Source organism: Idiotropiscis lumnitzeri, chromosome 3 (assembly GCF_059441095.1).
Source record: "Idiotropiscis lumnitzeri isolate Australia: NSW breed Sydney's pygmy pipehorse chromosome 3, RoL_Ilum_1.0, whole genome shotgun sequence".
NCBI lineage: Eukaryota > Metazoa > Chordata > Actinopteri > Syngnathiformes > Syngnathidae > Idiotropiscis > Idiotropiscis lumnitzeri.
Window position 1 is genome coordinate 27,435,103 of NC_142393.1, and position 27,575 is coordinate 27,462,677.

At 39.5% G+C, this 27,575-nt stretch overlaps 1 protein-coding gene across 1 annotated transcript in view; it reads right to left on the reverse strand.

The window, feature by feature from the left end:
- The window catches only part of xirp2a (xin actin binding repeat containing 2a), a 53,409-nt gene that overhangs the window by 11,147 nt on the left and 14,687 nt on the right, over positions 1-27,575 (reverse strand). The window contains exons 2-6 of the mRNA XM_088290551.1: positions 20,314-20,425; positions 7,743-7,888; positions 2,745-2,882; positions 241-327; positions 17-83 (exon numbers count right to left, since the gene is read on the reverse strand). Coding sequence (XP_088146677.1) covers positions 17-83; positions 241-327; positions 2,745-2,882; positions 7,743-7,888; positions 20,314-20,425 — 550 coding nt within the window. The remainder of the gene's footprint in view (positions 1-16; positions 84-240; positions 328-2,744; positions 2,883-7,742; positions 7,889-20,313; positions 20,426-27,575) is intronic.

Genomic DNA, 27,575 nt, shown 5'->3' on the forward strand with positions numbered 1-27,575 from the left:
CGCAAGGAGAACTGACCTGTTTCATTGTAATTTCCGTGACTTGCGGCCAGATTGTTATGGTGCACTCTCTCATCATGGATCACCTGCAAACGAAGCCATATCATTAGAATGCTCACAGGCACACATTTTTGATCTGTGTCATTTGGACTATAGTTCAAACTTTGTTTGCTTGTATGATTCAGGACATATCATTGAGCAGAAAGTCCAAGACTTTAAGGGTTTGACCTCCAACATAAGTACCTCTTGCTGATTTTGAAAGATGCTTGTGGAGGGGCTGGCTTCTCTTACACTGCTTCTCACAGTCACCTCAGAGGAACGGGACACCTCCTTTTAATCAAGAAAAATACACTCAATCTTAATAGTCGTTCAGTGGACACTTTATTTGATACAATCGAATGACATCCAGTAAAAGAGAGGTATAAAAAAGGTATCAAAGATTTTGTAGTGATGTGATAGCTTAGTATAAGAAATGTAACTGGCCGTTCAGTATCATGGTTTTAGTTTGCAGGGGGGTCAAATTAAACTGTATCACCCTGAAAAAAAAAAAAACAATGTTTTATTTTCTCTGGAATGTAATGCAGTGCACTGCAAACTATAACCATAATTGCACTTGTGGTGTATCGTCCTAATATTTTAATTTTGATGCAGTTCTCATCCTGGTTGTCATTAAACTGTACCCAGTGCACAGCTGATGAATACATAAGTACAGTTTTATCACTACATAGTTGCTGAAAGCTGAAGTAGCCGGAGAGTAATTTTCATAAAGCTTAATAAGCGCCCCTCATGGGCTGTGGATATATTTTTATTTCTGCACAGTGGTTTGAATTGCAATCAGTGGTTTTCTATTTGAATTGTATAGGAAATGCATTAGCCAATTCTTCCAAATGAAAGGCGTGAGAGCATGTGGTTGAGCATTTGAGCCGGGGCTCCTTTGCAGTTAACAAGGAAGAAACAGTCGTGTCTCCTGAAAGCACTTATGTCAGGATTATATCTTTTTGAATGTTCAACAAGCTTTAAAACATGGCATAGATCCTCGATAAAACATCTGTGAAGGGAATCTGACTGGAAAGTGCTTTCTGTCGAGGCGTGAGAGCATTGAGTCGATGAAACAGACCCGGACATTTCTCGCTCACACCTCAATGTAAAATTTAGCGCGCAGCAAATTCTTTTACGCTCAGTGCATCCACTCTGCTTTCCGTCTCAATGAACAGATGGGGAGAGTGAATGGAGGGCCAGATTTGACCTTGCTTGGCTGCGATCGAGCAGAAGCAGATGTAACATGTTCTGGCATCTGTTGTATGCTTAGTAGTGAAGAATTAATGATCCAGGTTGATGATTACTTCTTTGATTGACAAACCAAAAATGCCATTGTGCCACGTACGTGCGTGCAGGAAAACGTTTCATCAGGGACATGCCACTTCTCTACCTCTACTTATTAATCCACTAAGGCCTAAACAAATTAATAATAAACGGTGAAGTAACGGCTAGTAGTAAATCCAAATGTAGATGACGGCGGTGTAGCAGCTACATATGTTCCGCTTAAGTGTACAGTATTGTTAATTCCACCAACTTAAACAAATGTGTGGTTAATTAGGATTTATCTCCCAAAATGAGGCTGGATTAAATACATTGGTTGATGAACTGCAGAAAGAAGGAAGACAAGACCAGGAAAACACACAGACTGAGAGGAGCGCTCGGGAACCATCTTGCTAACCAGGAGAGGGATTAACAACAAATGTTCCTTCCACTTGTCTCCAAGAATAATGTTCAGCGACCCACCAACATGAACCTGCTGCTACTTTCAAGCAGCTTCAAGGACTTGAAAAACTACTGTAGACATTTCTGTCAGAAGCATTTATCATGTTGATTAAATTGTGTTAAGTGCTAATGCTAGTGAATGCGCACTGAAGAACAAGCACCTGGGGTTTTCAGTAACAGGTTATTTTAATCACATAACTGACTGCCTCTACCATTTTTCCCCATTTTTATTTAGAATTATATATGAACAAAAAAAAGAACAAAACTGGCTTCGTACACCCCCCGCAATACACACACACATCCCCAGACTTCCACCCCCAGCAACCTCCCTTTCATTCACACAGACCTTATTAGTGTCATCATCATGATAATCATTGTTGTCATAATTATCATTCTAACAATTACAATTACAAAAGAATGAACAGTTAATAAAATAAAAATAGAAATACAATTAAAAAAAGAAGAAAAAAGAATGTACTTCGATTATTTTTGCTTCAACATCATCACTAAACTGGTGGCATTATTTAAAAAAAAAACAAAAAAAAAACCTTTGCAATAGTTTATGGAAAAATACATCGTCTGGAAAAAAACTTTGAGGATTCCATGAGGAAGAGGGGCCGCAAAACTGTTCAACAAATGAGTAAAATGTAATTTTATTTTATTTTATTTTTATTTATTTCATTATTATTTGACCTACAAAATTAGAGGGGTACGGGAGTAGGAGTAATTCTGACCAGGAGCAGGGCGGGATGGGAGTTTTTTTTCACTTTCACAGGACAGGACAGGATTTATTTATTCATGAGTTTTACTACGGTCGGGGACAGGACTAGATTTTTTTTTGTGGGAGCGGGATGGGACAGGAGTGTGAATATCCACTCCCATCAGCCTCAGGCTGAATACTGACAAATACGAAAAGAGCCTACTGCATACTCCTGGGTTCAACAACGATGGCAATGCCAACAACTTAATTGAGCTGTCATTCTCACCTGCACAGATCTCTGATGAAAATGGAACTGGGTGCTGCTGGACTGGGAAGATGATGATGCAAACTCCTGATTTTCAAACTGTTTCTTCACACTGGCCAGGCCACCAGGAAGTGAACAGGCCTCGGACTCCTCCATCACCTTGGAAAGCAAAACACAAATGATGAAATGTAAATTCCGTCTTTTTACTGTATTTACCCCTATGACGTTGAGTAAAAAAAAAAAATTAAAGACACTGTTTTGTAAATCCTTTCCGACCCACATTCAATCGGTAAAGACGAAAATGAGCTATGTAAATATTAAAGCTGATGAACTTTTTTTTTTTGTAAATATTTGCTCATTTTGAATTTCATGCACTTGAGACACACCAAAAAGCTGTGACGGGGGCATAGTTTCAACTACGTTGCATCACCTCTCTACTTAGCACTGCTCAATAAACACCCAGGAAATGAAGACACGAATGATGGAAGTTTTGTAGGTGGAATTCTTTGCCATTCTTGCTTGATACAAAACTTCACATGCTCAAAAGTCGAGAATCTCCCTTGTCATATCTTGCAGTTCATTTTTGTGCCACACATGTTCAATGGAAGATTTTTATTACTTGCTTGGTGTTGTTGATGGATGGCTTTTGATTTTCATGGTAGCGATTTAACTTGTATTTGTACATTTGTAGCGACAAACTGTGTGAAGTGACAATGGTTTTGTGAACAATTCCTGAGCCTACATAGGAATGTCTTTTACACAGATGCCAGTTTTTGATCCAGTGCTGCCTGGGGATTCGAAGGTCACTGGCTTTCATTGTTGGTTTTGGCCTTGCCATCTACACGTAGACATTTCTTCAGACTTTCTGAATCCTTAGATTATTATGGACCATAGCTGATGAAAAATATATTCTTTGAAATTGTACATTGAGAAATTTTATTCTTAACTTGTTGCTCCATTTGCTCATGCAGTTCTTCCTAAAGTGGGGAAACCCTATTCTTGCTTGTGAAGCACTGAGCCTTTATGGGATACTCTTTGTATACCCAATCATGGCAGTCCCCTGTTTCAAATTAGCCTATTCCCCTGTGCAATGTCCCAAACAGGTGTCCTTAATTCCCCCTGTCCCTGGGTTTTTGGAACACGTCATAGGCATTAAATTCCAAAATGAGAGATTATTGCAAAACAAACACCAATAATGCTCTAATTATATATTCTTTGTAGTGTATTAAATTGAATATGGGTTGAAAAATATTTGCAAATCATTTTATTCTCCTTTTTTTTTGCTTTACTCAACATCCCATCTTAATGGCAATGGGGTTTGTAATACATATCATAGCAATTCATCAGACACTTTGTGAATATGTGCAACCAAAGAGCTGTGAGAACTCCAGTGATGAAACAATTACTGCAGAATACCATTTTTTTTTACATGCATCAGCAGGGTGGATGTGGATTTAACAGTAACAGTGGACACAAAGTGGTTCCTTTGGAAGGCTTAAGAGATGTGATTCACTGTGGGTGTTGAAAATACACCAAGGCAGGGTATAGTTCAAATAGTTAACATTGCAAAATTAGACTAAAAGAAAGGAATATAATACTCAAGTTGACTGTTTTAAGCATTGTCCTTTTAGCTATTCCAAAAGCTATTCATAACTAATCTTTTTTTTTTTATTATAATACAGTCTCAATAGTTAAAGATAAAGATGTCCTTTATTAGTCCCACAATGGGGAAATTTGAGAGCCCATGTGGCAAAACACAATGAAATTCATTAATGGTAAGGAAATATGCATTAGAACATGAAAGCTGGTCGGTGATTCCAAGTTTGCTTTGAAATTATGTCTTGTCGAGGAACACAAAAGTAACAACAAACTAGACTTTTTCAAATTAATGGTGAAATAGCAAAATGTAAGAAAATTTCTTAAGCTCATACTCCAGTTGTGTCAACATGTATGTGTGAGCACATGTGTCTGCAAAGGCTCCAATTCAATTTACAAGTGATAATAAAATTTAAAAAAACAAAACACTTTTATCAATCATTTACCACAAGCTCAGGGATATCGTAGAAAAACAACAGTTCAGCTTGTCTAGTGATCATCATTTATGGCACCTTTTATTTCCAGGAACTATAAAAACATTATTTAGGTTGTTTAAAAAACACACAGGATTGTTATGAGAGATAAATTCATCTTTCCATACCCATCAGTGTATGTTTTACAGTATGTTAAAGTGGACTTACAGGTCTAAATGAGTGAGTTATTTTTATGATAGCCAATAGTTTGCGTTGGCTTGTAATAATGTCATTAAAGCATCGCAATCACATGCATATCATACCACTATAATGTTATGATTGTTATTTTAGCTGTCGGATTTTTACCTGCATTACTCCCAACAAAAGGCTCGTTGAAACAAAGTAAAGGGAAATCATCTCCTTACCACAATATGATTCTTGGTGTACTGCACAGAGAATGTGGGCGGCATGGTGTCAAGTGGAAGTCCAGTATATTGAAGGACTGTTCTAGTGGCCAATGGAGGTACTCGATAAAAGCGTGGTGTTATGAAACCTTTTTTTTTACTACAGCCGTTTATATGTTTAACGCTGCATGCTGGCGAGCACAGAGTATGTTGCAATGTAATCCCAGGTAGGCTAATTATCCTGTATTTTTATATAGGAATAAACCTCAACACAGACTGTTTATTTTTATTGTATGATAGACAGGGAACGCTGGAGTTCCTGAGACACCTTGTCACCTGTGTGTGGATATGCTGATGACAGCTGTCTCAGGTAGGGAAGAAAGTGGGGGGTGGAGGGGGGAGAAAATCCCATGCAGATTTTGTCTGGCAGCTTGGTCCTAGCTCTCAGCTGTGAGTACTGTCACAAGATGCCTGACACTGAGCTGTAAGTGAGGTCAGGGAGGTTGTGGCACCGCAACACTGGCTATTATAGCCATGAAGTGAACGGAAATGATTCAGTTCATCCTGCTTGGAGCTGTGCCTGCCGTGCTTCCATGCTGCTATTTTGTGAAGCAGGGAAAGACATTATGGCACAATTTCGGAACTCTGCACACAAAAATGATGGAAGGATGTTGGTATAGTATGTTTGCTGCAATTTTAGATGGACTTGAAAGGCACTAACAACACATCCAAAGAGAAATGGAGGTCCAAATTGTGCTCTTGAACGGCTTCCTGTGTACATCTCTAAGCAAGAGACTGCTGTAAGAGCACAGCTAATGCATTATAGCTATTCTGTTTGTAACATCTACTGGAAATCATCCATCCGTTATTCCCAATTTAGAGGTTGTGGGTTCAATACCCGTCCATTGTGCCCAAGTCACACATCTGAAACAATTGCTAGAGCACAGCCGTTACTATCAGTTAACGACTACCATTGTCGTCTGTTTTTCCTTTCATGTCTGAAATATTTGCCGCTTCTCCCCCTTTGATTCCTTCGAGCAGAAAATATTGTTTAGCTAGGGATTCCCCAATAAACTATAGAGGGCTCGGCGGAGTGTGCCTCCGAGCGAAGTTGGGGCTGTGAGCACAAAGAAAAAGATAAACTCTTGTCTTCCTTTTATTCATTGTCTGTGTTCAGAGAATGCTCAGGTGATTAAACCTGACAATTAAGTACACTACAAAGACAAATATATTCAACGTTCAACCTGATGAGTGTTATTGTCTTTTATTAAATATTTACTCATTTTGAATTTGATGCCTGCAGCAAGTTCCAAAAAAAATCTGTGACATCTTGTCACAATGTTACATCCCCTTTCCTTTTAACAACACTCAAAAACGTTTGCAAACTGAGGACACTAATTGTTGAAACTATGGAGTTTGGGCTCTCGGTTATCATATTTTGCTTTTCATAATGTGCCACACGTTTTCAATAGGTGATGAGGTCTGGTCTAGTGCAATTTATTAAACCAAACGAAAATGTCTCTCAATATGTTGCAATGTAAGACTGCAAAATGTCACCACAATAAATAATATTTATTTTATTCAATACAGTAATGGCAGCTACACTACTGTCACATTAAATTGAAAATTATTATTGTTTATATACTAACAAAATGGCCACTCAAAGTTAGAAATGAAAACTTCAAAATTAAACATACGCCGTACTTTTTTATTTAGCTGTTCTTGGATGATTAGACGGCATATTTCATTGATGGAGGACCTACGACCTGCAGCTGAGCCTGTCCGCGGCAGCATATTTCATTCTTTAATAGTTCCTTTTCATTCCTTCACGTATTCAAGACATCCTGTGATGGATGCAGCAAAGCAGCTCGAGCATATGAGAGTCTCATCTATGTATAGTTCTTTTCTTTATACATATAGCAGAAACAAAATTGCTGGCAAAAAAAAAAAAAAAACAACAACATTGGTTTTTGAAATAACTTGATTCTAATGACTGGAATTTCTCAAAATGCTGACATAGGGAAAAACTTATCTCCGTTTGACAGATGCAACAAACCTGGAACTTCAAATTTCTTAATTAACAGACACTAAAATCAAGCATGCAAAAAAAGACATTGTACAGTGTGAAACTTGGATGGGGCTTTGTTATATTCTGCGGGTGCTTTGCTATGATTGTGTCTCGGTTACTTCACCTCAACGTGTCTTTTTGATTGACGCACCGGCCTTAAATGCGTCTGGAGACGGTGTGAGCTGTTTCCTCTTTTCAAGTTTGCCGTTGTTTCATGGCTGTGAAACCATGCTGATGTGGTGATGTGTATTTATTCGCTGCATGTTCATTAACTAAATATACCGGTCGAAAGAACAAAGCCCCCATTTTTTAAGCCAAGACCTACACATGAGCTTTGTGTGCCACTGAAGGGGAAGTGTTTATTCACCGGTCATTGAAACACAGCATCAACTCGAGTGGAAGCCACCATTTGAGAAAACTTTAATTAAATCTGCTGCGCCAAATGTATGGAGTAAGCAGGGTTAGTCAGCTTGTGCACATCTCTGGGTGTCAGCATGCATACTTTCTCCTAAATACTGCCTGCAGTGGATGGTCTTACCCCTGCAGAGGACGAGCAGGTACTTTCTTTGTGGGACACTGCAGCCTGATACATGGCCAGACGCTCTTTTAGTGACACAGACTCACTGGTTTCTCGGTCATCAGCGTCTGGAGTCCGACTCGCCTGGATGGGCTGTTCCTCTGCCGCTACACACACAAACACACACACACGCAGACATGAAGACATGATCTTTCTCAGATGTGAATATATCTCACCTTTGTTGGGCTCTAAAAGAAGACAATATTGAAGTTATTTGGTATTCTTTTTTTTTTATTGAATCTGCAACAAATCCATCACTAAGCACACACTAGTTTATGATTCTTCATTTTGCTCAATGCACCCCCATGGACTGCCAATTAGTGGAGACCATTGATTCTGCATTTGACTTTTCTGCGCTACAAAGCATCATTAGGCAACAGAACGCTGCACCGTGTCTCTGCACACACCCACACTGGACCTTTTAGCTCTTTACACGTTCAGTCTCTCGAGGCAACAATGTGGTGGGATGAAAGAAAAACCCACATGAAAATGATTTTCTCTCATTATCGGCACAGGCTGCAACCTTTGGACATGCTGAAATCCTACGCCTTGTTCTCTTGTCATCAGATGCTCACATAAAGTATTTGCTGCACATGCACAGGACGTGCACTAATGGTGAAAGTCATTAGAAGTTTTTGTCGAGAAGTTGCAGTACCTGCTTCTTTAAATCATTGCTGCGTAATAAAGATCATGTTGAGGCTATAATATTTGTTTGCTTTTATTTCTCAGTGTTTGTGTTTGACTTTGCAGCTTCTCTATAAACATTTAAAATTTACGTAGTACAGTGTGTACAGAGAATTTTAATGCAACAATAAGTGTTGCATTGGGGCCCTAAACATCATAGACAACGGAGTGATTTATTTTATTTTTTTTAGCATTGCATGCCGCGCTACAAGAGTGAATTGGGGGGGTGGGGGGGGTCATCACGCGGTTCAAAAGGCCCAGCAATAGACGGTGCCTGGTATTGTGATTTCATTTGCCGATGAGCATCAATGATGAGTGAGTAGTGGGGTCCAAATATATTCCGTTCTACCAAAGTGGCATGATAGAGTGATTATGGGAGGTTCATGAACCTGTTGCCATGTCGCGATAATGAAAAAAGTGTAAACGCATCACCAGAAGTGGTGACATTTTGAGTTTCAATATAAAAGCGCCAAACGGAAGTGCTGTGAGATGTGATTACACAGATTTTACTGGCTAGAAAGATAGATGACTACTTTATATTCAGCCTCTTGGGTAAATTAGACCGTCGCAGCTGCAATATTCACTGTTAGAGCTCAAAAATAGGAGCAAAATACAAAGTTAAAAAAAAGATACAAAAATAAGATGCAAAAGCAGTATTGACAGGGACCCAAGCAAAAATAGCATCAAATCTAAACAGGAAGAAAAGGAGACGGAGATTTTAAGGTGTTGCGGTTGCATAATAAACAATAAAGTACATGTATAGTAGAAATATAAACCAATTAGCCACAAGTAGCAATACGACTAATAATTTAATAAATAATTTCAAAGGGAACAATCCGGCAAAAATTGACCATATTTCACTCAAAACTATCTATTTGGTGATCGGGTAAATTATATTAACTTGCATTTTCAATTTTATGAATTTGTTTTGGAGAAGTGGCGCGGTGTGGGACTGGTTAGCATGTTGGCCTCACAGTACGGAAGTCGAGGGTTCGAGTCCGGCTCCGGCCTTCCTGTGTGAAGTTTGCATGTTCTCCTCGTCCCTGCGTGGGTTTCCTCGGGGTATCCGTTTTCCTCCCACATTCCAAAAACATGCACGGTAGGTTGATTGGACACTCTAAATTGTCCCTAGGTTTGAGTGTGAGCAAGGATGGTTGTTTGTCTATGTGTGCCCTGTGATTGGCTGGCAACCAGTTCAGGGTGTACCCCCCCTACTCCCCAAAAACAGCTTGGATAGGCTCCAGCACCCCCGTGTCCCTCATGTGGACAAGCGTAACAGATAATGGATGGTGGATGTTTTGGAAAAATCAGTCAATAACTAACACCTCTCAAAGCTCCTGTCTGAGCAGCAATGCAGCCACGCCCCCCTCCGTATTTCCATTTTTTTGTAGGCGTCAACGGAGGAACTGGACTCAATTTGTCCATTCAAAATCAGCGTTAAATGGCACCAAAATTTTACCTATGCCCACTTCAACCTCACAAAATATCACAAAGATTACCCTCTCCAGGGCTCACTTCAGAGTGAATCAGGAAATGAGCTGCTCACATGCAGTATCTGCTGTTTTTTTTTTTTTTTTAATATAAGTCTCCAAGATAGAAACACAATGCGTCGTGAGTAGGGATGGATACCCAGCCCCAGTAGCAAACTGGCCGCAGGGATTAATTAAAAAAAACTGCTCTATCGATAACTTCCACCTTTAGCAGCTCAGTTGGAGAAATAACTCAAATTAATTTACATAATGTAGGCTTTATGAATGTTATTTGCGCCTCCTACCGCTCTGATCTCATTTCTAACGTATCATATTACGTTAATGCTCGTCAAAGATGCATATTCACAATCGGCCCACTGCAGCACCGTGCGGAAAAAGCACCCGTGAATCCGTCCTGTGCCAATGTAATGCAGTGTGATCTTATTATGGCAATATGTTTAAAAAAAAAAAAAAACACAAAAGACACAGCTGTTCCTCTTTACATTGCCAACATACTTGTTTTGTCAAACAACGTATATAATGCACCTGCTGATGTTCAACAATCTGTAATTATATTTCATAAATGTGTGTGACATATTTCGTCTTTTGGATTGGCCATAAATTCGTCAGGTGGCAGCACTGAGCTCCATTGAGCTCCAACGCAAAGAAGAACTTTTAAAAAGTTTAACATATTCATATTAAGGTATTCACAAGGTTTAACTGATTTAATGCAATGTTTTGGGTTTTTTTTCCCCTGAAGACACGAGGTGTGATTGTGTTATGTGTCAGTCTTATGATTGAGTCAGTTACGATGCACTTCAGTTTCTTCATGATGATTTAAAGGAACAACAATATAGTAAATGATTTATTTTAATACTGGGTGGCTCAGTTTGTTGGCTGCTGAAACTTTTTGCACAACACTGAGAAATGATCATCAAATCTATCACGCATCATATTATTTAATCATAAATAATTAAGTATTGCCCTTGGATGACCAAAACGTAAATAACTCCTGACAGGGGAAAAGTTCCTCACCGTATTTAGAGTGTGACTCTGAGTGATATTAATGACGATGGTGCAACACCACATGATAAAAACATGCTGTCCTCATGACACCAGTTTAAGCTTTCTGTTACGCGTGGCATGTTAGTGTGTGGTGCGTAATAGGCAGCCAGTGGGATCTGAAAATAAACAGCTTTTGACTGAGTCTATCCGGTAAATATAGGTCAGATATCCTACACCTGAGGCAGTCTTGAAAGCTCACACCGTCATGATGACAGAAGCACAAGGATAACGGCTTCATTTATCACCAGAGATGAATGTTCACGTCATGGTCCGGAACAGTCACAGAGCCAGAGATGCGCTTTTTGGTGCATGACGGCAGTTACAACAGCCACTTTCAAAGGTGTGTTGTCGGCAAACCTGCCATAGCTCATGGGTGAGCTAGCCAGGCTCAGGCTAAGAAAATAAACCAGGCCTTTTTATATACCGCCTGTTACTGCAGCATCATGTTCTCCTGCAGAGTGAAAGATTTAGTAAGGGAAGGGGAGTAATACGTAGAGGCTGAACGTGACATAAAAGAACTCTCTCCCAATCCCAAATATCATGGGCATTCACATACTCATGTGCTCTTGGTACCGGTTAAACCCTCGAAACAGCTGTCATGTGAAAGTACAACTATATTCGATATTTATATCTGCTGATGTTTTATGTGTTCATCACTTCACATCACTGAGGTGAGACAGACACAAACGAGTCGTTTCAGTGATTCAGGGTTATTTGGCATGGCAAGAACTGCTAAACACAGCAGTGTCACACCTCCCTCCAGGCCCTCTCCACACACCACATACCTTAAGTGACCCAATAATGTATTATGCACCAAAGTCTTTGGTTGCTGAGGGTTGACAGCAGCGCCCTAAATGAGCTCGACTAATTGAAATGTCAGCCACGGAGGCTAATTTTCTCCTCACAGATGAAAGCAAAACAGGCGCAATAATTGAGTTGTCAAATCTATCAGAATAAGTTCTTTACATGTAGAATGGATTGCCCTGGAGTGCTTCCTTGTGCTCAGCTAAGCACTTTGTTTCTCATTCGTTACACTCTCAGAATACTCCCGATGAGCTTGTCGCCTGTGATGGTAGCTGAGCGAAAACAGAAAGTCTTTTCCATGTGGAGTCGCTGAAATATCACATGGTGGTCCTTTCGGAGCTTACAGCACAATCTCTTCTTCTCAACCGCAGGCCATTAAAACAATTAATTAGAAGCGCAAAAACTGTGTCCCATTTTCAATATTTATTTTCTTTTAGTTGTGCTTTGGCTGTCATCAGTTTGAACCCGCATGCTAATTTCTCGTTGCACACTTGAGTACAATGACAATAAAGGGATTTCTGATTCTGATTCGGATTCACAATGACTGCTTACCTTCTGCCAAGGACACACTTCACAACTGATGTCAATAGAATCCCACCGAATAGGAAAGGGCCTTGCAACTCCAGAAAGGAAGACGTGGAAGAAAAAGAAGTCGAGTGATGGACAGAGACCGGCAGAAAAGCTTGGAGTCCAGCTCCAGTAGCGTGTTCCTCAGCAGTGAGGCCCTGGCATGCAGTGACAGCTGATTTTATTTTAGAATCCCCCTTCGTAAAAAATAGGATGGACTTACAGGAGAGGATTGGTGCATGCGCCTTGGCCTTTTTTTAGACTCAAGTATCGAGGTACCCCGCATGCCCTTTACCTTACGTCACAGCAGTGTTATGGACGCAGACTTCATGTACAGTCAGAGTAGTTATGGAAAATGCTAAAGGAATTCTCGGTATACGTACTCACCATCTGCAGCGTTAGGTTACTCTTTCACAATGTAATGTGCTCCACTATGTGACATGTACTCAGGCTAATGGCTTGCTTTGGGTTAGTCTTTGAAAACAAATGCATTCAACATTTACACATTTATGACTTTGGGCTCTACACTGCAAATGTGCTGGTGTGAATTCAACACCTGGAGTTTTCATTTTCATCTCACCCCATGCCTTACTGCCTTAAATAAAATACAAGATTTCACTTTTTTTTTTCATTATTATTTTTATGATTAAATCCATTTTAGACAACAGTAGGGCACAATGAGAAAACATATCATGATGCCAATAATAAAATAAGGTCAGACAGCTCAGGTTTTCTTTTGTTTCTTTGCAACTTTCTAAGTTGGTGGAGCATTTTTTTTTTTTAATTTCCCGCAGGTTCATCCCAGGGAACTGAATAATGGGCTTTTTTTAACAATAAAAATATGAATATTAGCATATATGATATTTATCTCCAAAAGCCACATAGTAATTGTCCTTCTATTTTGCTGTCCAAAGTTGGATGGTCTCTGCGATTCCAGAAGGACGTCTGTGAAATGTGTAGCAATTAAAATGTAGATGAAAGTAATTTCATATATACAAAAGGAATCAAGCATCGAGCTATTCAAACTAGTCCTGTCTAGTTGCCAGCCAATCGCAAGGCGCATATGCAAACACAAACAGCTTCTCACATGAGCACTTCAATACAATCTTTTTGTTTTTCAAGGGCACTTAGCTTTTCATATCATTTAGTTTACATGTTACAAGTTTTGAGAATAGGCATATTGTTTGCCAAGCTGCGGACAGATGACGCTCATTAGACTGAATGGAGCCTGCTGCGCTCTACACGCAACTCGTTGGCGGGCAGAGGGCTCCGACAAGTTCAAACATACACTAGATTTAATTTTAACCGTAATTCAAGCAGGGTGAAAAGAAAAGTCATGGAAATAAATGAAGAAACATGCAGCTTGTCACTATAGCGCCAGTCCTGTTGATGGAAAACGATGCTGAAGGCAATGGTAGCAACTCTTAACCAGTTTCACTTTCAAATGGACACCAACCAGTGTGGAGTCCAGGTGACACACACACACACACACCCCCACACGCACCCACACACGCACACACTGTCGCATCGCTGTTTCTTCTTTAACCCAATCAAATTTTAAAAAAAATTTTTTACACTGCCGAACGCCTACTTGAAGGCCCGTGACAGGTGAGGTTCTCCATTCTCTAATTGGTTCAGCTACGTCTAGCCTCTGATTGGTTGAGCTTGATGTGCATCAAAGCTTGATATACGATTGAAGACAATGTCAGAGCAGGATTAAAAATTCATGTTCAAGGTGCACTTTTCAAGAAAAACTGAACTCTTTGAGTCTAGGTCAACCATCACTCTTGCTGACTGACATGTTTCACCTCAGACATTTATTTTTCTGAGCAGCTTTAGTCCTCGTATGTATGAGTGGAACAGCTCCAGGAGTGTCGGCTGTCCTGACAATTTTCCATCTTTCCTTGCCTCAACACAGCTGAATCAAATGATCAGGATCGTCATCATGCATCGTCAGAGCTTACTAATTAACCGATCATTTGAAAACAAGCAGGATCGCTGCCCGAGAGGACCGCAGCTGGACATGCCTGGCTTAAACAGACAGCAAAGAGGCTCTGCATTAGCTTCTGCAATGAGTACAATATGATTTATTTCAAGTTTTTATATTGATAAATATTGATTGTCAACTGCTATATTGTAGTGTGGAGGTTTGGAGTTGTTGGGTGATGTATTGAAAGATAAAGGTTACTTTTTCTTTCTTTAGTAATAAAGGTATTCATCCTAAGAAATGTGAAATGCTCTTTATTAATGCCACACATTGGCTTCTTTCATATATGAATATAAATCAAATATTTATGCGTCTGCAGTATGATCGTTCATCCGTACACATCCGACTTACTTCAAAAGCCCAATATGTGATCCGCATGGCCAGGGGAGAATGCTTTAGAGACGTTATGAACAGTTCTTGTCAGGAATGAATTTTTAGCTGATTCCATTCAGTGCAAGTCATCGGAATAAAGTAAAGGCAGACAATTTATGTTACAGTAGTTGCATTGTGCAAAATGGGTTCATGCTGTTATATATGACATATTATATTACTATATAATTTTTCATGGATTCATTCGAAATTAATTTGACAGTCTGTGGGCAAACTACGGCCCGGGGGCCACATGCAGCCCGTTAAACGTTTTAATCCGGCCCACCGAACTTGAAAAAAATTAAATGAATAAACCTTGTTAATGGTTTTTTTTTTTCAAATACTGTGGTTTTTCAAAGACATATATTTTGTTGTAATGCTTTTGTTCATTTTCATTTAAAATTAAATGCATTTTTTTTCTCCGATGACTTGAGGTTGCAAAAACACTCCATCCATCTGCTCCTGGTCCGGCCCCACGCGTGCAATGTGTAAACTGAGCCATAATTATATAAAGTATTTTTTGTGGATGTGATTTTGTGATCCGATGGAGGTGGATTTGGCCACTACCACTGAAGACCGAGGTCCGAAACATACCAGCCGCCACTACATTTTAACAAAGTATCAGTGTAACATCTTAGATTGCATATGTTGTTTTATTAGAGAGTGGTGTTAATGTAACACCAACATTCTGTTTTTAACACTGTTGCCGAACTTTTAACTCTGGTATGTTTACAGTGTATATTTGTTGACAGCGCAGCTGTGCTCCAGCATAAAAAAAATGGCGTATCCTGGTTTTTGTGCCGACGTAAGGCTCAATGTGCCTGTTTGGGAATTTGGCTCATTCCTTTGCACCATGCTGGGCGTTTTGCCGTACTGAGGGCGTTTCCTTTAACATGAGCCCGGACTACCTGACAATTTGGTGGTTGAAAGTACTCCAAACTTTATGCGTGATGGAACCACGTCTACATTTTGGCAGTGCTATTGTAATGCAATTTTGGTGAATGTGTGGCGGTGGATCTCATCATATTTTATTTATAATTATGACGACAGTGTGCATTAAACCCTTTGTTTCACTGCAGAAACCATTGAACGTACATCTATGATTAAAATCATTTATTGTATTTTAAAACCATCGCACAGGCATTGGCGCACCTATGGAGGTAGGGTGGTACCCTTAGACAGTATAAATGGAGTGAAGATTCGTTGGGGACCTTCTCTACCTCTTCTTGCTCTCAATTAAATGTTGCCTTGTGCTGTCTGGCTCATCGCAGTATGTGATACTGCTCTGACAACCCTAAATTTAAATGCCTGTATACAATAAAAATCCATTTATAAAAATTATATGTAGTATACAGTAGCAGGGGCACACACAATGAAACGCAAAAACACACAGAATGTAATTCCTCTTGATTCTGCACTGAGCAAACAACCTCATCGCCTTAGCATTGGTGGCAGCATCAAGCATCTCTTCAAACGAAGGACAGCCTTAGCTTTGTAATATGCAGATTTTTGAATCATCCAAGCAAATGCACTGAGAAGCAGCGGCAGCCGATATAAACAGAGTTCTTCTTTTATTCCTCCTATGAGCAAACATTGCCCTACAGCACAAGAGAGGATCCTTTCATAAACCACTGACCACAACCCAAAGCCTTTCATTCATTCTTTCTGGCACTATATCCTTCCCACAATATAAAATAGAATCCATTTCACATGAATTATTCATGTCTATTTTCTCTATTATTAGCCGTGATCACTGGTGTTTACTGACTTGAGCCCACCCCGTGAGCTGTTGTTGGCAGCCCAGTGACCACAGAAAAGTGCGGTTATCAGCCCTGAGGAGAGGCTGCACTCGGCTGATAATCCCACTGAAATTGCACATGGATTTCCTGTTCCGAAAGTGGAAAATAAACACACTCCCACGGAATACCTAATGAAAGCCTACTGTAACCTAACTGCCCAAAGTAAAAAAGAAAGAATATCTTTTTTATTATTTCTTTTCCCAAATAGAGGACCCATTGTGTTTGCGCTTGTGTTTCTGAATGACAAACAAGTCACAAGTTCAAAATAAATTAAAGACATCTCAATATTAAATAACAACACCCCCACCCACAAGAATGAAGCAATATAGATTCTTGGCAAAAATCCCTTTGGTAAATACATCTATAAAGTTAGATGTGAGATTTCAGCATGCATCAAAGGTTACTCTACACTAAGTTCTTGCTTTTTCTTTGGCTATTTTACATCACTTTCTCAACAATCAATATTAAGAGAAGACTGCTGTCTTGGTATCATAGTTGCAGCATGATAATTGATTTAACATTTCACATTATCCATCCATCCAACCTTTTATATGCCGCTTATTCTCAGTCACGTTTGAGGCCAATCTCAGCTCACTGAGTGACAGGCAGGGTGCACACTCGGCTGGTACATTAGTCCGGGATTGATTTCCATTTACACATGTCACTGTTAAATAAAAAGTATGATCTGTGATCACATTTTATGCCACCGATCGACCCTAGTGTTTTTATTTTTCAAAGGCGGTAAATCAACAATAACTAGAGGTGGTACTCAATTAAAAAAAAAAAAAAAAAACATTTATCACATAATTAAAATATAAAACTAAATTAAAAAAAAACATTGCAGAGAAGGCAAATCCATTGCAAATCATCAAGATTTGCATATATTGCAAAAAATATCTGAGGAACATAGAGTTCCAACATCTTGTATTGAATTGTCTTCTGAAGCATGTGAGTGACAGATGTAGTAACAAGTAAACAAGGATTTATGAAGAGCAGTAGCAGCGGGATATGGAACGGAGCTTTGCATCTGTTTAAAGAATAGTGACTAGACCACTGTGCTTTTTTTAAACTTGACGGCTTTGCGAGAAACAGACACCCAACTCGACTCCTACCCCTCCAAAACACCTCGTGCCGCCACTGTCGGTCATTTGACCCGGTAGATTATGCGACGTTGTCGGTGACGACCTGTCAGGGAAGACAAAGCCGCTATGTGGTCAGGACAACATGAGGAACAAGGATCATCGCCCTGTTCCAGCTTTAAATTCCTAGCGGGGTTTCAAAGGTGCACTGGCATATTGTTTGTTTGTGTGTGAGCGCATGCATGTGTGTTGTTGCTGTGAGAAGAAGTCGATTAATCAATCAGTACGACAGCAATTTCAAATCTCTTGACAAAATACCCCCAGAATCAAGATGGCACACTGTGACTGCCATTTTACCCTTGATGTAACTAGTCTGCTTTGAGAAGAATGAGCTGTAGCTTTCAAAGAAGCCATTGCTCACAAGGGGCCTCATTTGCATTGAACAACACCTCCAATTGACCATATTTAGCAGCAGCAAGACGTACTTGTCTGAGAAATGGAAACAAATTGTTTGGAACAATTATTGCAGGAGTTACAAAATAAAAGAAAAAATGCCAAAATGCGAATGTGTTAAGGCTCACAGACAAGAATTATCTCTGATTAATTGGAGGAGGACATGCAAACTGGTATTGCAAACTGGGGACACGTAATGTCACACAGCCAGACATCCTCAGATTCATACTGGAAGCGCACACTCGCGGCGCTATTCCGTAGAATGTCTGAATCGTGTGTGAATTAATTCCTCCAACCCACACAAATTGCAGATTATTTGTCTGGTTATTTAAGTAAATCAGTTCCTGTTGAAGTAGCTGATTTTTTTTCCTTATTATTATTTTTTTTTTTTTATGGTGTGATGGTGCTCTCAGGAAAATGGTGCAATTCATCGATGGCTCCAACTATGCTTGGGAAACATTGATATCTGTATCGCCATTCTAGCTGTAGTTTCACTGTTCTAACACAAGATGTTTTGGGCATGCTTGATCAGGGCGATGTGTAAATTTACAATCATCCTCACGCACAAATCAAAATGGATGAATTCGGTTTGAGAGAGAGTGTTTGTACGCACACTTCACGTGCACTTCTTTGTGTACGCACACTTGATAATGAGGCACCTGTCCTTCTCTACTGCTGAACCAAAAGTCCAGCTTTCCTTACAGTGATGACTGGGGGTGGAGTTAGGGCTCGTGGAAACAGGAGCGCAGAGAAAAAATAACAAGCACTCATTAAGGCAATTAATTGTACACTATTTGGCAGCAGCACTTCATCAAGGCCAAGACGCTGAACTAAACCCGTTAACCCACGCATGCGGCACTTTGACATTGAATTTCAGACGGTGTCGTCCTCCTGTTTCTTGAATTAGGCAGCTCTACATCCATCTTTGCTCCCAAATCATGGGCGGAAAAACTTGGTGTGGGGGTCATATTATCTAAAATAGTTGTAATTTAAATTTAAATCTAAAATAAATACATTTAAAAAGTCAATTTTCCATAATATTACGAATATTCATAATGCCAAATGTAATAATCAGTTAACCACTGCCAAAAGTGGGACAGTAAATAAAATATAAATCACCCCCTTAACGTATAAGACACGGCAGGCATGATAACATAGGAGTCTTACAGTTTTCAGTGTCAGTCCTCCTACCTCAACAAATCTTAAGGAAAGAAGAATACAATAAGCATTTTTTAGTCTTGTTGTAGTGAAGCAAAGTGTACAGCAGCCACATAGAAGAAGAGTTAAGAATCCAAATTATCCATATAAAATATCAAATATCAATGCTTGATTAAAAACAACTATATAGTCCTCAATACATGATAATGAATAAAATGTATTCAAAGGTGAATGGAAAAATACATTAATAAGATTTATAATATTATATAAACCATAATGTACATTAAACAAAATCCAAATTAAAGTTATTTTCCATCAATGAATAATACAGCAACATAATACTGTTCTACAACATGCATGCTACAGTATTTGCATTATTTATCCAAAAGATGTGAGCAAAGGCAATATGAATAGGCCATGGAATTGTATGTGGCTATATATAAACCTCCAACATTATCGATCAGCATTGCAATGACAACTATACATTCCTAACTTAGTGTCAAATTGAGAGTGTTGTGTTCATGCTATGAGAGCAGTGTGGTTGTAAAGTGTGCCTGCCTCTTTGTCGATCCTCGCTGAGCTCAGGTCTCGCGAGGTTTGCAATGGTCTTGCATGACGCCATGTATGGCGATGGTTTGAACTCTAAAGTTTTGTGCAACTTGTGGTGTATTTTTCTCCAACCTTGACATTCCCAATTGTACGACCTTGAGGGCATTCAACTTTCCAGCAGAGTCTGAAAACTGAGTTGTGAGTAAACTGGGCCAACACAAACACACACGCACACAACTCGAAGCACTGTGAAAGTTAGGTGTACACACCAGTATCACGATCAGCTGAAAACAAACTAGGGGCGACTTCTTCAATGTCGCTATCACAGTCTGAAGGCATAGTATCTAAAAGACACACTTATCTTCCAAGAGCCAACTTTCCTTATTAAAAATGTTCCAGGCAGGCAGTCTTATCTGGCAAGAATAATCTAGTGCTCCCAAGCTGCCTTTTTCCGTGCTCTACAGCTGTATCTGTTATATGAAAGAGCAAGTGAAGAACACCAGGCGACCTATCACACGTCCATGTTACATTTTCATCCAAAGTACTCACACAAACTGTCATCCAGACAAAAGGCCACCGGTTTATCTCGCGGTTGATCGGGCAGCAGAGTACATCTGGGTGGCACTCGTTTGGATGGTGATGCATGGACGCTTGTCACTTCCTGGATACAGAGAGAACAAAAGGGCGAGAGTTTTCACATCACACACCTGTACATCCTTATCTTTTTTTTTTTTTTTTACTGTGGCGTAGGAAAGGTGTCACTTCAGGTTATTCACAGCAGCTGTCTAACTACCCATGTATAAAAATGCCATAAAAGTGAAGTCATTTCACCAGAGAATTTGTTTCATTTGTAAAATAAAGGGAAGAAGGTGTCCAATACGTATAGAATGATAAGACTGATGCAGTACAGAAGCAGCATGGATAAAGGGATAGCAAGTGGATGATTGCTGGTTCGACTCACAATTCCCCATCAATGACTTGAGGTGACGTGAAAAATATGCAGTCTATAGTGTCCCACTTTTCAAAACCCTTTAGTTGTGGTACCACTCACTGTTATCTGGTATTGTGGTATATGCTCCAGTATGTAGTGTTTCGTATCATTGAACACGCTGCTGTCTGACTTGTGAGGAGAGAGATTGTTCCTGTTCTGATACAACAGACAATACACACAGTAACAATGGAGAGTGGAATAGGAAGAAAAAAAATACAGTTGATCTGGATGGAGAGCAGCCATCACGGTGGTCTCTCACTTTGCACATATTCATGCCTTGTTGCAGGCGAAGGTGCCTTGCCTCTATCCGTTATTACGTTATTTCTAGAATAAAAACAAATGAAGCTTTAACAAAGTGTTCCTAATCAAGACGTGAGCAATACATTTTCTCTGTCTAGCCAATCAGTGCAATGTCAAGACTATGCCAGCTACAATTTTGCTCTCGGTAATCAGCAATGTCAAGACACAGTTTAGTAGGGGTGCAAAAAGTATTAATATTGATAAGAGCGACCATCCCATTGTGATTTTTTTATCTTATGTGGAGTTTCCAAGGTCAAATAACCAGTAAAGTATCTATAGCATGTGCCACGGCCAAGGAGGGTATTTTTAAAGATATATAAAAAAAGATTATAATAATGATAATGCGTTTGATAAATTCATTTTACAATAATGAAGAGGGTAACTTGTTATTATATCTATTAATGAAATTCCATGACATCCACTGCACATATCCGTAGAGCTCAGAATCTGTCTGCCTGAACTACTAATACTACACCAACTATTGAACCACTACTTAGACCTGTTTTTAGCTTGTCTAAGGTTTAGTCTACTTTCAGCCACCAAATGTTCAGGTGCACCGTGGGGTCGGGGAAATGCAGTATGGCGCAGCACAAACAGCCAAATTACAAAACACTGTCAACTATGCTGGAAATTACATGAAAATCAAAATGCACTTGTTTTTACACCCTAGCGCATGTGATGCACGTGCACTAAGAAAATAAAGTCCAGAGAGTATAAAAGGGCTGGATCCAATTTTACTTTTTGAGTTTCTGAAGCCAATTTAAGGTGTTGGTGCTAGCTCCAGACTTAAAATATCAACCAGTTTCTAATGTATCAGCTAAAGTTAGTTAACCAAACTACTGCAAGACTTCGTTCACAAACACTCAGTATAAGTAACAGAATCAGTTTTTCTGCAGAAACCAGATGGAAAGATGAAGCCCATGATTTTCCAACATCAGTGCAGCTGTACACCATCATGTCTGGTTATACAGTTTGATCCATAGGGAAAGTGCATGTTGTCAAAATGACAGTAAGACACTGAAAAAGTAGGACAAATTCAGATTTGGATCCAAGTTAGCAATGACAGCTGGCTTGCATATACACCCATACAATTACAGCCACAAACAGTGCTCCTCATCCGGCCTATGCATAATGCACAAGTAAATATGGATGAGCAGCACGGTATGCATTGACTGGAAGTGCACTTGGTTGAACTTGAACAGATTATGTCCTGCTGTATGTAATTAATTCTACTTCATTAAAAAAAAAAAAAAAAAAAAAAAACCTTCCATGAGGTTGTTTTTCTTCTGCAAGCATTTTGTCACGACTTAGAAGTGAGCCTACACGACATGTTTTTTCATTTGCAAACCCAGTGCAAGTCTGTGAGTGCGTGTGCTTGTGTGTGTGTAAGTGTGCGTGTGTGCGCGCGTGTGTGCTTGTAAATGTATGGGTGTTTGTTTTATGCAAATTATGTTTTCCCCGTAGCGGTCTTTGAATTGCATCGTGCGGAGCGTCGTCATGGAGCCACTACAGTCACGCAATTCACTCTGTGCCCAAGGCAAAATTAGGCAATTATTAGGTGTCAACCAATAATTCAAAGATTGCTCAAAAAGAAAAAAGTGTTGTCTTCAAACCTGCAAATCACTAAAACTCATGTATTTTCATTTACACGCTCTCTCACAGTATCACAGTATCCACACACACTCCCCCATCATGGATAGTTCGTAATCTTTCCCTTTCTGTCACTGTCATTCTCCCACTTTCTCGAGTGACGCACACCTCGAATGAAGCTCAATTCACTGAGCTGCAGTGAGCACTGTCACATGGTTTAAACTGGCTCCCCAGTGCTCCATGTTTCACAAAATGTGTGTTTGACTTCAAAACAGAAGGAAATCACAGATGTCACTCACTGAGAACGAGTATATTAGAAATGGTAGACTGAGTACACATGCAGAACAGAAAATTCTGTATAGTGGAATCTACCATTTGAAATTTAGGGTGCACAGCCGCAATCAGAAAATTAATTATACAGCACCTTGCAATTTTTATACTATTAAAACACGTCAGGAACATTGGAAAGCAGTCTACGAGTGCAGTAATTTGTGAACTCCCGGGCCAATTTAACATCATCCTCCCATGGAGGTCTGCTAGCAGGTCTTTATAAAGGTTTTTATTTCTTCTTACAAACTTCTTTGCGCGCTCCGATGGCCTGCACAGACCTGACGAGTCAGCTTCTGCTTCCGTCATGTCAAAGACCGTTCTTCTTGGAATGATAGGAGCCGCTTTCATTGGCCATTAAGCAAGTTGGTTTGGCTGTGTTCACGCCCACAACGGTGCAAACTGCCATTTCTAACTACGCACACCTTTAAAAATACCAAAATAAAAGGAAAGTTTGACCATGTCAATGGATTGATATGAAGGAGGACTCAAATGCAGAGAAGTGAGGCAGGAGTGAATATAAGAAATAGTTCAATTAAAAGAAAACAAAAGGGCAAAAACGGTTTTGGATCCTCGGAAATAATAATATCCTAAACAACAAAGAGAAAAAAGAAACTAAAAAAAGACTCGGAAAAAGGACTTGGACCAAAAACAAATTAACAGCGACTTGACTTGACTAGGAACACCTGGACAAGGCACAAAGGGTTGGAGGTAGCTGATTGGGTAACGCAAAGGATTGGGTAAATGAGAACAGGTGGACACAATAAGATAACGAGACAGACAAAGGAACACAAAGAAAAAATCTGCAGACATACCGCAAAAAAATAAAAACCACACAATCTTGAGTACATACAAACACACTTGTGTGCACGTATGAATTCATATTTGCATGTAAAGTACTTTTTCTGTCCCCATGTGGAGGGTGAACAAGAGAAAGAATGAAGGGGTCGCACTCATGCCGGTGAAGGTGAATTGGTCCTGATCTTCAGCAGATTTCCGGAATGAATTGCGGAATTCTGTCTGAACAGTACCAGATGTTCACAATGGAGACTCAATTCATCGGGGGTAAAAATTGGATCCACTTAAAAGGAATTTCAGCTAATGAAATCAATCCTGGCCATCTGGGACCATTTCATGTGACATACACATCCTGCAAGGCCATTCAAACGGTGCAATAATGAAACCATGGTAACAGTGATGTGTGCATCATATCGAGATGACACGGTGCCATCTTTCATTGAATCTTCATATTGGTGTCCGCCTATGACTGTTCAACTCTCACACAAACAGAAACTTATCATTTTTGTCCCTTGTCCACCACTGACATTTTCGTTGTCCACCAAATCGTTGCTCCTGCTTGGTTTTTAATGACATAGCCTGTGCATTTATGGTCTCTAAAGAATTCTGTCAACCTTTCTCCCCTTAATATGATTCATTTGTCTTCTTCCTTTCCTGCTCTGAGTCATCTTGTCCTTTTCAAACTGACAATTAGTCAAAGCTCTGAAGTATTTCGATCTGGAATGTGCTTTTTTGCAATTACTTGAAGGTAAGACATAACATTGTCTATTACAGGGCACACATATGCTGACAACTGAAAGTATTCAATAAAAAGTGCCTTCGACCCACAATTCAACACTGCTCAATTAGAATCCCTCTTCAAATTAATTTACTTCTGGTTTCAACCTGAATAACTGCAACTTTAACTCTACTGCTGTGCTTTGATTTTTCTGACTTTTTGGGGGGGGTTCTTTATTTAGTTATTGTGATGCCAACACAAAATTGTACCTTGACGGCAAATGGAGAACTGTCATGATAACCTTTGATTGACAAATGATACGATGACATAGAAGAGAGCTGTACACCAGGACTCTGTCCACCCTCCTCAGTACAATGTAGCTATGATAACAATAATTATCAGTTTAAAATAGTCTTGAGATGGCCATAATTTGACCTGGAATATGTAATTCAAATTTGGGTTATTTTCCATGGTAATAGTAGTCTTGGGGCAGAATGGTGTCGTAGCAATTAGTTCTTCTGCATTAATGTTTTCCAGTTTTAGGGTTTAAATCCTTTTGAGTGATGTGGTACTCTATTGTCACACTTTCCAAAAACACTTTGAGCCCTATCTTCATGGGGGGGCGGTTAAAATAAGTCTAATATTGTAATGACTTTAATCTACAATTGGCTGTCAAGTCAGGGTGTAAACCCGCCTACTGCCCGGAGACAGCTAAGAAGCGGCTTAGATAATGGATTGATGAATAGTTATACAATGAATTGATTTGTACAATGATTCAACGGGACTGAAGTTAAGTCCAACTTTACTGAGCCGAAGTCAAGCATGAGTCCCAAAGGTCCGAGTCGAAGTAAAGTCTGAGTGTAAAGTTTCCAAGACCAAGTCCAAATGAGTACGTTTTTTATATTTTGGATTCACATTTGGATTTTTTACAGAAGTGTGCCCCCGAGACAATACAGGCACATGCTAATTGCATCCACTGCAGTACTACAGTACAGTCATTTTATCAATAAATAATAATAATAATAATAATAATAATATTTCCTCTACTGCACATCCCTGCAATAAAAGCAAGTGAAACAAAACCTCGTGTTCATTGGTAAATGAATTTGTCATACAGTAAATAATGTGATCTATTGCTCGTCAAACCACAAAGCACATGCATTAAAACATAATCTAACTTTTTTCCCATCCCTCCATCCTGTTGGGCATGTTTTATCAATTGAGTGTTTAATTTCTAACCAATCTTTAATCCAAATGCTTGTTCACATGGATGTCATCTTGGCTTTTTGCAAAGGAAGGTAATGTAATGCCTGGGAGTGCGTTTTAAAGATGATGCATCATGAGTAATGCAGACTCTAGTGGCCACTAAGTGACTCAAGGGAGCCTGCCAAGAAAATAAGTCACTCACAATTTGGGAAAATCATTTCAAATGATATTGTAACTTTTAACTGTTACACATACAGAATATACCACTCAAAACCACTGTGACTGTTCTTTGGCCAATTGCCTCTGCCCATAAATAAAGTGCCTTATGGCTTTTCTGGCACAGCGTACAAGTGGTAGCTCTCAAACATAACCCACTCTGCTCTGCTCGAGGCAAACCTTTTTCGGCCAATCATTCCAGCAGCCCACGTTACTCAAATAACAATCAGCCACTGTTAAAGTCCGAGATCAGCATCTCTTCTTTCACCATTTTTAATAAAGTAGTTGTCCCTTTGAGATTCATTGATGGACTCACATTGATTAAATGGAATTTTTCTGATGAAAGACACCAAAAGTGCAGTTGTAAATCTTTTCGAATTGTGGACAGTGTAATGTAATACTCTCTGGCTTTATGTGACATCAGGTGCATCTGCAGAATCATGTTTTCTAAACCCATGTGGCATTGTAAGTGCAGCAGTAGAAAGAAGGGACCGGCCTTGCTCACTATCATTATCATTCTTCCTAGTAGATACCTTGAATTCTGTATTGAAGTCATTCTGGCCAGGTTTGGGAATTGACAAAATATATACAGTTTACAAAATATATACACGTTTAGTCTTGTTCTGTTCAAGTCCTAGTATGTGGTGCTGTTGTGTAGCTGAGTGTTTCCGCCACACTGTCAGTTGGCGGCTTTTACACAAAAGCACACCACGTACTCTAGTTCTGTAAATCGCAGCAATCCAAAGTAAAAGACTTTGTATCGATACAGTAACCCTACACATGCACGTTACAGATCTAGAACATAATTTCCACAAATTTGCAGTTGACAAACAACAACCATCAAAAAGAGCCACACAATGTCCGTTCCTGGGATGAAAATGTCAATCACTGTCATCTCGGATGAATTCTGATTTGTGAAACATACACACCGTTTTGCGTAGGACTGAAAATTACATCATAGTTCCTCAGAGCTCAGGTAACGACCAATCATTGCTACGCTTCAGATAACAGGTGAGACATGATTGATGGTGATCTGAGCCCTGAGGAAGTGTAATGTCATTTTCAGTCGAAGGCAAGTGGCAAGATGTCTGCCTCTGATATTGCTAAAAACGGGTGGATTTTGCTGCTTCACTCATATTCCACAAACACAATATTGATCAGAACACCATGTTTTGATTAGTGAAGGCACATAGAACAAAATTGCAAATAATTTTTTGGGAGTTGACTTCCCCTTTAATCACTGTCATCATTGCCATTTGGGCCATCGGAACTTGCGTTAGCGTTGTGTTGGGACTTCCAAAAGGCAGCCAGTTTAAAAGCAACATGAATCGGACGGTCTAAGTCCTGAATGTTTGGACCATATTGATTGAAGGAATTTTTCATTTTCAATAACATTTTCGATCAACACTTTCTTTTCTCTGTGCATTCGTTTCTCGTATGGAATTGTTTCTGTTGTGTGATCATTTGTAACTTGTTGTTGCTTTTTTGGCTTCTCATTCAGTCGTGATTCTGCTCTGACCCAGTGCAGGAAAATATATACAAATGGAAGATAAGTCATCAGATGACAATGAGAAATTAATTAAATTAAATAAAGCTTGCTGTACTCTTCCTTGCAAAGACGTAATTATTGACAGAGCAATTTGATTCCCGCTCATTCGGTTGCTC